Source organism: Phaethon lepturus, unplaced genomic scaffold (genome assembly GCF_000687285.1).
Source record: "Phaethon lepturus isolate BGI_N335 unplaced genomic scaffold, ASM68728v1 scaffold15361, whole genome shotgun sequence".
Taxonomy (NCBI): domain Eukaryota; kingdom Metazoa; phylum Chordata; class Aves; order Phaethontiformes; family Phaethontidae; genus Phaethon; species Phaethon lepturus.
The window spans coordinates 15,683-29,493 of NW_010517265.1; the positions used below are offsets into that span (position 1 = coordinate 15,683).

Consider the following 13,811-nt stretch of genomic DNA (forward strand, 5'->3'; position numbering starts at 1 on the left):
CCTTACTTTTTTCTTGAGACCTTGTGCAGTCACCATGCCCTTTGTTTTAGGGATCTGTTGTTGAACCCTCTCTTACATCCCACATCTACAAGAATCCCCTTGAAAACAAACTGTGCAGTCCTGGCTATTAACTGATTGGTGAGTGCTCAGGGACCTCAGGGCTTGCACATTTTACACACTGTTATCATGTTGTGATGGTGAGTTGGCCAGGTAGGGATTGTGCTCTCCTGGCTATAGGTGCATCCCTCTTATTCATTAAAGATGCTCCAGGATCCCAAGCACCTGTGGTATTTCCTAGATGATAGAAAATGTGTTGGCAAAGAGCTGATTTGATATTAAAGGATCATTGTCTCAGAAATTAAATATTAATTGGAAAGATAGATGTGTTCAGCTTCTTGGGCTAATATGTTGTCAGCAGTGGGCCAGCTGCTGCCTTTCAGGTTTGAAAACTATGACTAAAACTTTTGTCTGTGTGTCATATCTGCTATTTCTGCCAGTTGATGGCTGTTGGGGAGTGTGTAGCCGGGACCAGATAGGATAGTCTCTTCCCAAGGGCATGTCTCCAAAGTCTGCAATGCTGTGTGGTTTTGTCAGAGGTGAGAGGGAGAGTGTTTTGAGGAATGACTAAACATGGCTTTAGATTTTGTTGTGACAGTCATTCAACCATATATAATCCCCAGCATCTCCAGATTAAGAGATTTTTAGTCTTTTGTTTGCCATAGTAATCAGTTAAATTTGGCTTTTTCTGAAGTTTTCCAGGATATTGCTTGGATTTAGTTAGGGGAAAGTGGGGAAATGGTTTATCCTAGCAGCTGAAGCAGCCAAGGGAGAGTGGAAATCCCTGGAGGGATTTCATGAGCTTCTTTGCTCTGAAAGGAATTTTTCCCATATGTGTGTGGAAAAATTCCATATATTGCAAACTTTAAAAACTACATTGCTTTGTGTGGGCAGGTTTCCTTTGTAGTTACAGTTTATTTGAAAAATTCAAATATGTAACTATTGTTTATCTTTTTTTTTTTGTTTGTTCATTCTTTCTCATCAGTTAGCTTGATAATGCAGACTGCTTTGATATCAATCAGGAATTTATTTGTATCCTGTTGTCATAAATCTGTAACTTCAAATTTCCAAGATTTTCTTATGAGCCCCAGACTTTCTTTCCAGCCAAATTGCTCTGTGGCTACTGTCCCGTAATTCATCAAGAATGCTTTAGGACTGAGAATAGGCAGATGTGCTGGAGTTCTTCCTTCCCAGAAGAGGCAGATAGCTTTTTATTTTTACAGAGGTCCTTGAAGGTCACACTGTGCTCTGTTTTCACCTTCTGTTTAGTAGAAGACCCTAAAAGGTAAAGGCATTAGGGCCTGGGTGTGGTATTAACCTTCTCATGCAACTGCGGTCCTCTAATACCTGGCTGCAGCACCCAGCTCTGGTATATGTAATATTAGTAAATAAGGACTGGTTTTGCTTATTTCTTTGCTTTTGATTTTCAGAGCAAGGTAACACTTGACAAAAGATGAGTATTTGTATGAAATTCTTCACATTGGCCATCTAGTCTTTCCTTCATCTAACTTTAAGAGATTAGGATGCAGCAAGTAAGTCTGTCACTAAGTCTGTGCAGATTGCCATAAATCTGCAGTTCAGACATGGGAATTGCAGACAGTCCAAGGCATCGCAGTGCTTGCAAGGCTAGACCTTCTGGAGATACTGAGCAGGGAAGGATGCCCACCTGAGGGCTCACACCCTGGGGAACCGATGCTCTATCTGCCTGCGTGCGGTGCGCACAGCCCAAGGGCGATAGCCATCCCTGCCCTGGGGCACAAGGAATGCTCCTCCTGTGCTTCCTGACCTGTAGCTCATCTCAGCACAGAGGACAGGAGCCAGACTTGCCTTTCTCAAGACCAGCAAAGTTGTCTGCTCCTCTTTGAAACAGGGTGGTGTCACAGTGAGGTGGCTTGGGCTTAATTCCTGTAGTTATGGCTACAAGCCACAGTATAGCCCTGGGCAGGGAAAAGACAGACCTTGCAGAGCACACCTCTCTCTGCTGCCTTCTTTCTAACCACTGAACTAGGGTGCTTAGGGATATTGTTTCCTTTGAATTGGCGTGGGGTAACTAACCCAGGCAGGCAGCAGGACTCAAATCTGAGGTCTGCAGGAAAGCATTCAACACATCAGGAAATGAAAAAAGAAGTTAGATAAACCCTGTGGGTCAGTCAAGCAGCCTTGTGTTAGCATGGGAACAAAGCCAATAGGTTATTTGCCTTTCTGTTAAGGCAACAGTAGTTCTCAAAATAATACACCCAGAACACTATAAACTTGTTTAAAAATGGAATATTGCAAGACCTTGCCTGCTTGCAGTGAGCTCCTCTGTGAAACATGCAGCCAGAGCTCCTCTGCCTAGTTGGGAAACTAGCATTAAAAACAAATGAATAACTTACCAGCTCCAAGTCATTTGGGCTAGATTTGCTCCCTGCTGTGGAGATACTTGTGCAAGAGAAAGGGTTGAAAAACTGATGGGGATAAGGCTGTTTGGTGTGCTTTCTCTGATGGGCAGTGGGGATTTCTCCCCTGGAATTTGTTAGAATTGGGCTTTTCTCTGATCAGCTCCCACCTCTTACAGATCCAGGCCCCTGCACAAGGAGTTAGTGTGCCTGTGAACTATTTCAGGCTCCTGAATTCAGTCTCAGCCTCTTCCAGGTCTCTTAGCACTGGACTTTGTAATTGTATTGGACAAAATACAACTTAAAAAAATTTATTTTTCCAGCTTTTCCTGCCCTTGGTCTTCCTCCAGTCTTACTGAAGTGATGGTTTTTTACATGCAAAAGAGAGCAGCAAGTACTGCAACTTTAGGCTGTGTTAGTTATCAGTTGGCATGTCATAATTCTCAGGGGATAAAATGTGTTTTCCCATTGATCTTGCTGGGCTAGGTTTCTCCCAAGGTACTTGGCAGAATAGAGAGGTATGTTTGCTTTTTATGGGTGAGGTGTACCATAAAGGTGCTTAGATAGTTTAAAAGTTTAAAATGCATGCAATTTTAGACCCATCGATTTTTAGGATGCACATTTCAGCAGGCAGGAGAACATTCGATTCATTCATATGTAATAATGAAGAATGCCTAGGAACAAGGATTATTACCTCCTTGTCCATTGCTTGAGTATCCTTAGCCCAGAATTTGACAACCTGCTCAGAACAAATGTACCCCTCCCCATCCCTTCTGAATAAAAAAAAAGTGTTATTGACCTTTTTAATGTCATCCTAACTGTTTTTTCCCCTCATACTTAGCTTCATGCATTCTTAGCTTCATGCATTCCATGTTTACATGCATATGCAGGGTAAAAAAAAAAAAAAGCTAGGTCTTTTGGGGCAAAAGGTCAACCATGTGATGATGGTGACAGAATTTTGTTTTCATGAGTAATGAAGATATGCTCCATTGTGTTTCAGTTGCTTATGTTCTTATGTGTATTTTAGGGAAAGTCAAACTATTTCACAAATATTTCCCCTTCAACATGGAATCCCTTAGTTTATCTGGATTACAATAACTTGTGGAGGACCATGGACAAGCTGGGAAAAGAGGTAAGCGATGTAAATTGCATCTGTTTCCTACAATGCTCATGTCAGCACAAGTAAGTCTGGTTTTGTTTTGTGTTGTTTCTGGCAGGCTTTTTTATTGCTTCTTTAACATAAAAAAAAAAAAAAAAAAAGAAACATCCATCAGGAAGGATATCTATGTTGCCCAGGAACTATCGGAATAACACAGCTTCCTCACTGAGAGGGGGTTGGACTAGATGACTTTTAAAGGTCCCTTCCAACCCAAACCATTCTATGATTCTGTGAGAGGATACAAAAAGATCTGGAGATGTCTAAGATAGCTGAAAAAAATGGGGTTGAATCTCAGTGTATGTACTTTCTCATGCCAGGGAAAACCATTACACGAGCTGGGAGATGAGAAGGGTTTTTCCCCTTCCCCTGTGAGAGCCTTTTTGAGTAAGGGTGATTCTTTTTTGTAGCTGCCTAAGATGGGCTCCAGTTTGGCTTCATAGTAATTTTATTTCTAAAATTCTTAAACAGTACACGCCTTCAAAATCCAAGCAGTACAACTGCAGATCTTCCTGTGTGCAAAAAGTAGCCCCTGGAGCTTCATGCTGTCTTTCAAATATTTAACAGTTGCCTTATAATTTGGCTGCAAACCAGTGGCCCTACCTTAAAATAACCTTCAGGCATAACTAATGGTATTCCTACAAAGTGCATCGGGTTTATGTGGTTTTGAAGAATCCAATTTGTGCATGATACTACACATTTTTTTGTCAAATAATATATCTTTTTAAAAGATTCAAATGTACGATAGTTTCCTCACATGTTATGGTACTTACATGCAATGGATTATTATTATAAAGAATTAAACTGTCTAAAAATAATTTAATAGTATCTAGACATTTTTGCTCCCTCTGTAGTTAACAGAAAGACATGGGGGCCTTGAGATACCTTCTTGTAACTGAATGAATCTCTGACTGGAGAAAGAGTTTTTCCCTCAGGTGTTAGAGGACACCAAGATGACTCAGTTAGAATCGACACCTTACCTTTGGACGACTAAAGGCCAGATGAGTCCCGACATATGGATATAGCTCATTGGTCAGACAAAGCCAGATTTGGTGGTCATGGTACAATTCATGCCCAAAGGTGTGAATGGAAACTATGCCATTTAGTGAATTTATTCCAAATTTACAGCCACGTGCAGGGGACAAAAAGCAACTCCTGGCCAACATATCAATCAACTCTGTGCTACTAACTAGCTATGACCAGGCAATGATATAGTACTGAATAATTTCTTGAATATTTTGCCTCTGTCTCCAGATTCCTCTTGAAGCACCATGGGATGCTCCACATGCTGAAGAATGGGACAAAATGACCATGAAAGAGCTGATAAATAAGATTTGCTGGACCAAGTATATAATTCTTTATTCACTTTGAAATGCAGCTGCAGAATGATAGGCTCCCTGCAAAATTCTGGGGTACAGCTACATACAGCTGGAGTATAGGTGATGAGAGAGCAGGAGGTGTTTGAGATGAGGCTGGTCTTTGGGCTGTTGTCAGGTGGTGGGTGAGGGCCTGTGGAGGATAAAGTGGTATTCAGAGCTTGTGTTGGCTGGCAGATGGGATTAAAGGTGCTGGGGAAACCTGGGGTTTGCCTCAGCAGGCCCACGCACACAAGAGTGACAGCATGGACTCTTCTAACCATACTTTCACTTGACTCATTTGGAGAACATGTGCCTTTGTCTTTAGGAAAAGCAACATGTAGACAAAACTCTGCTTTGTAGGTATGAATAAAGGTCACTTAACAGAAATGAAGGCAGAAGGAGGTGAGGGGGCTTCCTCAGCCCTGTGGTAGGCTAGGAGCTGAGGAGTGATGTCCTCTGACTCAGCTATGACCTCTCCTGTGCAGTTATCATATGTGTCTCCTTTTACTGCGTGAGCTGCATCGTGTGTAGCGCGGAGCAGGCGGATGCCGCTGGCACATCAGAGAGCAGCACGCTGTGCCAGAGGGCAGCTGTTTTCCAGTGGTTGCTCAATGGATGGGGCAGTGCGAGACCCGAGGAGCGGGGAGTGAGCTGCTGTTGGCTCTGGAAACTCTGGAGATGTTCAAGTGCTGCTTCTTGTTTCAGTAGTAGTGCCTGCTAGGCCTCCAAAACCCTTGGAGGGAAACAAGGAAGCTGAGGCAACTTTCTTGTTACCTTTCACCTCCCTGGCTGGTTAGTGCCTGAGCCCGGTTGGGTCCTCCATGTTTGTCTCAGCAAGCCTGTTGCTGCACTTGCTCAGTTTTCCCATTGCCCATTGCAATGCACTCTCCCTCTGCTCCTGGGAAGCTGTCTTTGAATGCCAGCCAGATATCCTGGGCCTCTCTGCCCTGCAGGGCAGTTTCCCATGAGATGCTGCCAAGCAGGTCCTTCAGGGAGGATAAAATCCGCAAAAATCAAGGGTTGCAGTTCTGCTGTCTTACTCCTCTCAGGATCTTAAATTCCACAGTCTCATGGCCATTGCAATCAAGGCTGCCCATCATCTTTGCAGCATCCGACAGATCTTCCTTGTTTGTGAGTAGCAGGTCCTAGAGTATCAACCCTAGCTGGTAGGATGAGGGCCCGAGGTGATATATTGCCTAGAAAATGGCCAGTGTGTTTTTTGGCCCCTCACTACAAGAAGGATGTTGAGGTGCTGGAGCGTGTCCAGAGAAGGGCAACGAAGCTGGTGAGGGGTCTGGAGCACAAGTCTTATGAGGAGCGGCTGAGGGACCTGGGGTTGTTTAGTCTGGAGAAGAGGAGGCTGAGAGGAGACCTTATCGCTCTATACAACTACCTGAAAGGGGGTTGTGGCGACGAGGGTGTTGGCCTCTTCTCCCAAGTAACTAGCGATAGGACAAGAGGAAATGGCTTCAAGTTGCGCCAGGGGAGGTTTAGATTGGATATTAGGAAAAATTTCTTCACTGAGAGGGTGGTCAGGCATTGGAACAGGCTGCCCAGGGAGGTGGTGGAGTCGCCATCTCTGGAAGTGTTCAAAAAACGTGTGGATGTGGCGCTTCAGGACATGGTCTAGGGGACATGGTGGCGCTGGATTAATGGTTGGACTTGATGATCTTGAAGGTCCTTTCCAACCTAGTGTTTCTGTGATTCTGTGATTCTGTGATTCTGTGATATGTCTATGAGGGATGACACTGTGCGAATAAAAAAGGCACAATATTCAATATGGGGTGATGACAACTGGAAATACTCTCTTCTTCCTTCTCTTTTTTCAATTAATTCTCTTTATAAGGCAAAGAGAAGTGTTCTGATACGAGCACTTGTATCCCCCCTTGCTGTGCTGGTCCCTGTGCTATTCTGTAATGCTCTCCTCCCTTGCATTCAGTGTCTTTTATTTGTGTGGCTGTGCTCTGTTGGCCCTTTCACTCTGACTGTGGTTAAGCACTGTGCCTGCAGCTTCCTGATCAAAATTTTCCATTTGAAATGATCTGACCAGCTTAAATCTTGCTCCAGCTCCATGTGATACAAGGTACAGCCATTTGGACTTTCTTTTGCTCTCTGTGGCATTGTAGTTTTCTTTACAATTACTTTTAAGAGCCATTTGCCTGCAAACTCAGTCACTTTTGAACTACTTTTTCTGTTGCAAGTGCACTGGCTCTTCCTTTTCTAGTTTTTAGTGTTCCCCTTAGTCAGGGAGCCAATGGAGTATAAGCAGAACTGGGTTTATAGTGATCTCTCCTGTAACACGCTTCTCTGCAAGACTGCTTCTACTGCCAAGGGTTTTGTGGCACTCCAGTTTTAATGGATGTGTTTAGCTGAAGCACATTCAAAAATTCAGTAAAAAGTCATTTTAGATCTTCAAGCCATGTGTTTTTCTACACATAGTTAAAAACCATAGTGCCCTAAACAGAAAAGCTCTTCTGCAGCATTTTCTGTATGACTTGGGTCAAGATTATAAAAGAAGATTTGTTTGTCATGTGTCACAGATCAGCATCTACTGATCCTGGAGAGACTCTTCACATTTCTCAAGCCTGACCTGCTGCAACTGTTTAGTGTCTTAGTGGTTTCAGGATTGTTGCAGAGGGTTCTTGCATGCAGGATGTTTTCATATCCTGGCTAATGAAATAGAGGTGTCTGGGCTTCATCATACCCGGGGAAACGAGGTTATAAAAGTTTATAAGTTACATATTTTAGCCCAGATAACTTGCAAAGTTCCTTCCCTTAGCAGATGATTATAAATTTATGTTGTTTTATGAAACTTCATCCAAGTCAAAGACCTTTCACCTTCTTTGCAAAATGATCTCCATTCTCTTAGCAATCTGTAGCCCCAAATGAAAGAAATGTGAATAGACAGGTCCTCATCTCCTGTTGCTGTAATTCTGTTTACATTCACAGTACTTATTATGGTAGACAGCTGACCCTCTCTAGCAATGACTGCCAATTTGGTTTCTCTGGGTTACCTACCATGTCTGGTTCTTGGTTTCACAAAAGGTCTGTGCAGCAGTGTTACATGGGAGATGGGGAATGTCTTGGCTGCATGGCTAGTTGAGTCCCTCGGGACCCATCAGACCTTGGAAACGATGTGCCTGATGAGCTCCCCATGGAGGAGAATGCAGAAGAATTTCACTAGCTGGTTACCAAATGCATTCTCCTGGTGAGAAGAATATTTGTTCTGATGAAAGGAACAGCAGCTGGGAAACTGTTTGAAGAAATAACTAAGGTGAAATCAGTGGGATTTCTAACTAAAAGGGTAAGTGCTTTGGGAGGGAGGTGCTGATATAAACCTACTGAAACAGTTTCGCTACAGACTAAAAAAGAGATATAAATCATCTTGGCTTTTCTGACTTTGGGAAAGCAACCCTTATCGAGAATACCAAAGAAAATCCTGAAAGCAGTCAGGAAGTCACATCTACTCACTGCCTGTTTCTGCCCTTGTGTCTTATGCAGAGCTGCTAAAGAATTTGCCACCTTGTTTGTGAATGTCAATGTCACATCTGAGCCTCATGAAGTCTCTGCGCTCTGGTTCCTGTGGTACGTGAGGCAGTGTGGGGGCACAGCCAGGATTTTCTCCATCACCAATGGGGGCCAGGTACAAAATGTCTCATATTCTTCCTCCTCTCTTGAAACCATAAAGAGCAAGTGGAGTGTTGTAGCCGTCAAAGCCCTGCAATTAATGAAAAGAGTATGAAACACCAAGTTCATGTGACACCGGAGACAATTATGCTCTCATGAGGTGGAACAGCTCTCTCAGCTAACTCTGTACAATGACAAATTTTATTAGCTAGGCTTTGGGATAAATTGGGACAATTTAATCGATTGTTTTTTCCTGTGCATTCGCTTCAGCACAGTCCTTTTGTTGCTCTTTTATTGCTTTTTTGCCAGTTTGTTTTCTATGGGTTACTTAGCACATTTGAATGTTTTCAAGAGCTCAAAGCAATTGTACTTCAGTGTGAAATACTTTTTTTGGCATTGAAGGCTCTAATGACAAGAGTTGGAAGTAGATAGCAAAAGGCCCTTCCTTCTTGGGACAGCTCACATGGTAGCATATTTTATGAGCTACTTCAGACTGTTTCTCACCTTGGTTGTTGCAGGTGCCTGGTTGCCTGCAGAACATCATGGTTTTCATGTGTTTGCTCTGGATGAAGTTTCAGAAAAGGGGAGAGGGGGCTGTCAAAATAATTTGGATGTGCTATGTCAGCACCCTTTACTAGGCTATTATGTCAGTTAATGCAGCCTCAGAAAGCACACACAGCATTTCAGACTTAAGCTATCAACAGTAAAAATGGAGACAATACCACACCCTTCCAAGTGTGCCAGGATAGGGAAACATTAAGAGAAGTTGCTTGGAGAGATGCGAAGTCTCCATCAACATCTGTCCATTGGGGTAAGAATAGACAACCATGTGTCAGAAAGGATGTAAGTAGAGCTAATGCTGCCCTGAGGTAGGAGCAAGACCCAGAAGCCTTCCTCCTCAGGAGCTCCTCAGCCTTACTTGCTGTCCCACGTCAGCAATTGCTAGATGTTGCAGCAAGAATCAAAAATAAAATTAATCCCAAGATACTCATAGCTAAACAAGACACTTGGAGAGGGGAAAGCTAGCCTGGGAAGAGCACTTCCTTTTCTTTGTGCCTGGATGGGGCAAGTTGTCTTTGGTTTCTACCATTGTTCCCTCTCCCCTCACCCCAATCAAAATCAGTTGAGCAAAAACACTAAGGGTTTCTGACTCGCCCATGACGAGTCTTCTAAAACTTCTTTAGGCAGCCGTTGCAGTCTTTCAGCACAAAACTTTGTGGCTCCTTTCCTCCCTGCTAGTACCAGCATCTTATATGTAAAAGTGAGCTGCTTGCTATAACGCTGGTGGCTGGTAGATAAAGGAGGGTTAGTGCTTCCTCTGAGCCTCTGCACAGACATCGCAAGGATGTGTCACAGATTGTGCTTTTTTCCAGACAGCAATGTCTTTGTGTCTTCCCAGGAACAGATAAAGCTCATTGCCTGCTGCACTTGAGGCCAGAACAGTTAAAGATCTGTTTTGCTTCTGGGCTGGTGCAGGCTTTTGCTGTACAGATGCAAGTTGGTGGTTTTGTCACACATGAGGGTTTTGGTAGCACAGTGATCGGTAAAATACACAAAACCTCTTTTTAATGAAGTGGTATGTTTATACTAGCTAAAATACATGCATTCTATTTGCTTATTCTCCAGGCTTCAAGAGTCTTTAATCCAGCTAATTGTGGAAGCCATTGTGAAAAATGGTTTAGGCAGCAATCCCCACTGAGGCTCAGGTTTATGCCTTCATTCTTCTGAAAGCCTGGGCCTCTTTATGCACCCTTAGGACTTGCAGATTTGGCCTGGAGTTTCTTGGTTATGAGCAGAAGTCATATTCAGTGTCATTGTGATTAATGCTGGTGATTTTTCGTTTGTGTTTCTTTTCTGTTTGTTTTTTTAGGAGAGGAAGTTTAAAGGAGGTTCTGGGCAGATATCAGAGAAAATAATGGAACGCCTCAAAGGAAGAGTTAAACTGGAGCAACCTGTGGTCCTTATTGATCAGACAGGTGATAATGTCATTGTGGAGACTCTAAACCATGAGATATATGAGGTAATTTGATCAGAATAAAAGTAGAGTGTTCATTTAGTGGAGGAATACATCTGCTGCAGCTCTTAGCCAGATATAATCAGGAAGTACCCATTTGTGTGTGTCTATTTCTCAGACCACCCTGATACTCCGTGAAACCTGCTTTTTGGATTTATTTATAACTGGGTCTCTTCTTGATGTTCTGCTAGTTAGTTTCTGTCATTACTCTGCCTTTTCTGCCTTAACTTTTTCTGTGACTATATATTTTTACATTTTAGTTCTTCATTGAGACTATTTCAAAGAAAAGAAAAATAATATTCCTGTTTGTATCTAAGTTTGTGGTTTGCAGAACAAAAAAAAAGGCTTTTCAAATGCTTTTAGTAAAATTTTGCCTCTGTGCAGTGGTGCTGTGAAATGCTCTATCAGTACTTGATTACCTGCAGATGGCACCCACAGGGCAGCAGCTCTCTTCTACATGCAGAGCCCAGCCTGCCACGGGGGTTTGTGCAGAACCATCACAATCTGCAAGACCCCCATCTCACCAGTGTTAGTGTTTGGAGGGTATTTAGAGAAAGCTAGGAGAAAGGGAAGGGGCTGTTTGGCAGAGAAGCCTGTCCAAAGGTGTCCTGGAGGAGGGACTCTCTCCCTTCCTCAGGGGTTTTTAAACCCTGGAGTTCAACCACAAGCTTATTCCTCAATGGTGGCTGAGCAGCAGCCAAGTCGGAGGAGACAGGCTTCCTACAGTCAGCAGCCCCAGCAGCGTGAGAGTGACTGAGAGCAGCAGTGTCTGTTGTGATATAGTGTCACCCTGAGCCCCAAAGCAGAGCATCCTTCATAGCTGTGGTCAGACACCAGACCTGTGAGAGGGATGGGACGTGTTCAGGAAAGCTGAAATCACCATCAGTGTTGCTTGTCCTGAAGTAGTATCCTGTGAACATGCACAAAAGTGATTTATTTTTTTTAACAGCTTATAATTTGGACAAATGGAGGTCATATTTTCCTGGGGATGATAAAAGGACTTTTTACCCGTGCCCTAAGATCTAGCTTGTCCCATTTCCCCACCTGTCTCCAGCCAAGTTTCAACTCTGGTCCTGTAGTGTCTGGAAAGCTGTCAAGAATCATCTAATCACAAAACAACACGTTTTTCCCAGCTCCTTTTTCTGAATGGCAGAATTATTTTGATTACCTAGAAATATCTGTGTGGGAAAGCCAAGCAGCAATATCAGGTGTGGGAAAGCTGTAAACAACTAATAAGAAAGAGCATCTTTCAAATGTGTCCTGCAGGGCAAGCTCAGTGAGAGGCAGCACCTTGTCTGTACTGACTGTGTTTCATGTTTCAGGGCAAGTATGTGATCAGTGCTATCCCTCCGATCCTGACAACGAAGATTCATTACAAGCCTGAACTGCCCCCAAAGAGAAACCAGTTAATTCAGCATTTGCCTATGGGATGTGTCATAAAATGCATGGTGTACTACAGGGAAGCCTTCTGGGAGAGGAAGGGTATGTGGGGAAAGTGAAGGACTTGGGTGCCCCATGCAATGCAAATTTTGAAGCTATGCTGTCAATCAATAAATAAATCCAAGGGGGGGGTGGTAAATGTGAAAACCCCCCAAACCAAACACACAGAAAAGTGAAAAGTAAAGCTCCTTAGAAAGGAGAGCTCTTCCTCCAAGCTTGAGTGCACGCTTTGTCCCAAAGATGAGCCCGGACCCAAATAGGATCCCAAATCTCATTATTGCTAGATGAGGAGGGACGACTGAGGGAGTAAGCAATGTTTCCCTGGGAAGCATTGCTGAAACCTGCAATGCACACAAGCAGTGACACTGCAGCAGCAGGTCCCTGCTTCTCCCTGCAAGCAGAGATAGGACAGCCAAAGAGAATTTACAGTAGATGACAAGGAGAGCTTAAGGTCTAAGTAAGACCTTTCCCTGCTTTTAATCCTCTGTTCTACAGACTTGGTCTCTCAGAGGACAGGAAAAAGTAGGTTAGCTTTTTGTTTAACTCAAGATTTTTTTTTCCATGTGCTGCAACATCATGTGTTTCTCAGGTTTAACTGATACCATTTCCAGAACTATTTGTATGAACAGATTAGTTTCCACTTCCTATGTGATGATACCAAGAGTTGCAGTGGGCAAGAATATTTCTTAATCAAAAGAATATAATTTTGCATGTTTCAGAGCATAAACCGGCCATTGGGATTAGAACAAAATGTAGGTAGGTTTATACATTGTTATCTATATGGGATTTTTTGCATGTTCCTCTGACACATACTGATGTGATACTAGATTATACAGCCCATGTTTCTGATGCATTACTGTTACAGGGCAACATTCCTGACAGTCTTATCATCATCAAAATCAATACAGGGTGTAAATTTGAGCCTGCAGTGACCAGATGGCATTACACTGGGTTTTGTTGCTGCTGCTGTTGTTTTGGCCAAAGTTACTCATGGAATGAACCATCATAGTTCTTGATAGATCTGTTTATTTTTAATTTTTATTCCCCCAAATGTAGAAAGCCAAAGGGACTTGCAACAATCCACAGAAATTCCTTGCTAAGTAATAATGGAATTTAAATATGGGTTTTATAAATTCACAAAATTTCCCAGAGTCAGAGGGAAGAGAGGAGAGAGACTGTTGCAAAAACACTTCAGACATGTAGGTATTATTGGTCATGAAGGAATTACTGTACAATTCCTTTTATGGATAATTTTCCTTGCTCATTACTATCAGAAACAATGATCTTCAACAAATTTCTCTGACAATCATTTTGTTTTCTTTTCCTCCCTTAGGTTATTGCGGATCCTTCATCATTGAGGATGAAGAGTCTCCAATTGGAATAACCTTAGATGACACAAAACCTGATGGAACTTTCCCTGCCATTATGGGGTTAGGAGCTTCTAGCCAAGATGTGTATTTCTTTTTGTATGAAGGAGTGGGAGGAGGAGGAAGAGGGGAAATGGCCAGGTTACATCAGTGGTGCCCACTCCCACAGTCTTCATAGATGGAGGACAGCACTTCTGACAAGCCTCTTGTGCCTCTCTAGTCTGTATAAGCTTTTAGGTGAAGCTTCTGCTGCAAATAGCCTAATACGAAGGAGATGGCTGGGAAGGAGTTGCTGAATTCAGCTGTAGTTTGTGTTAGGCATTCAGTTTTGGTTTGGGTTCGGGTTTTTTTGCTGTGGAGTAGGTTTAGAAATAAATCCCTTTCATACCTAGCTTTGTGAGCCTGTATTTGGCT

At 43.0% G+C, this 13,811-nt stretch overlaps 1 protein-coding gene across 1 annotated transcript in view; it reads left to right on the forward strand.

Moving 5' to 3' along the window:
- Window positions 1–13,460, forward strand: part of LOC104627932 (amine oxidase [flavin-containing] A-like) — a gene marked incomplete at both ends in the record, with an annotated part of 20,921 nt that extends 7,461 nt beyond the window's left edge. The window contains 6 exons of the mRNA XM_010296346.1: window positions 3,463–3,567; window positions 4,846–4,937; window positions 8,451–8,592; window positions 10,447–10,596; window positions 11,913–12,072; window positions 13,364–13,460. Coding sequence (XP_010294648.1) covers window positions 3,463–3,567; window positions 4,846–4,937; window positions 8,451–8,592; window positions 10,447–10,596; window positions 11,913–12,072; window positions 13,364–13,460 — 746 coding nt within the window. The remainder of the gene's footprint in view (window positions 1–3,462; window positions 3,568–4,845; window positions 4,938–8,450; window positions 8,593–10,446; window positions 10,597–11,912; window positions 12,073–13,363) is intronic.
- Between the last annotated feature and the right edge of the window lie 351 nt (window positions 13,461–13,811).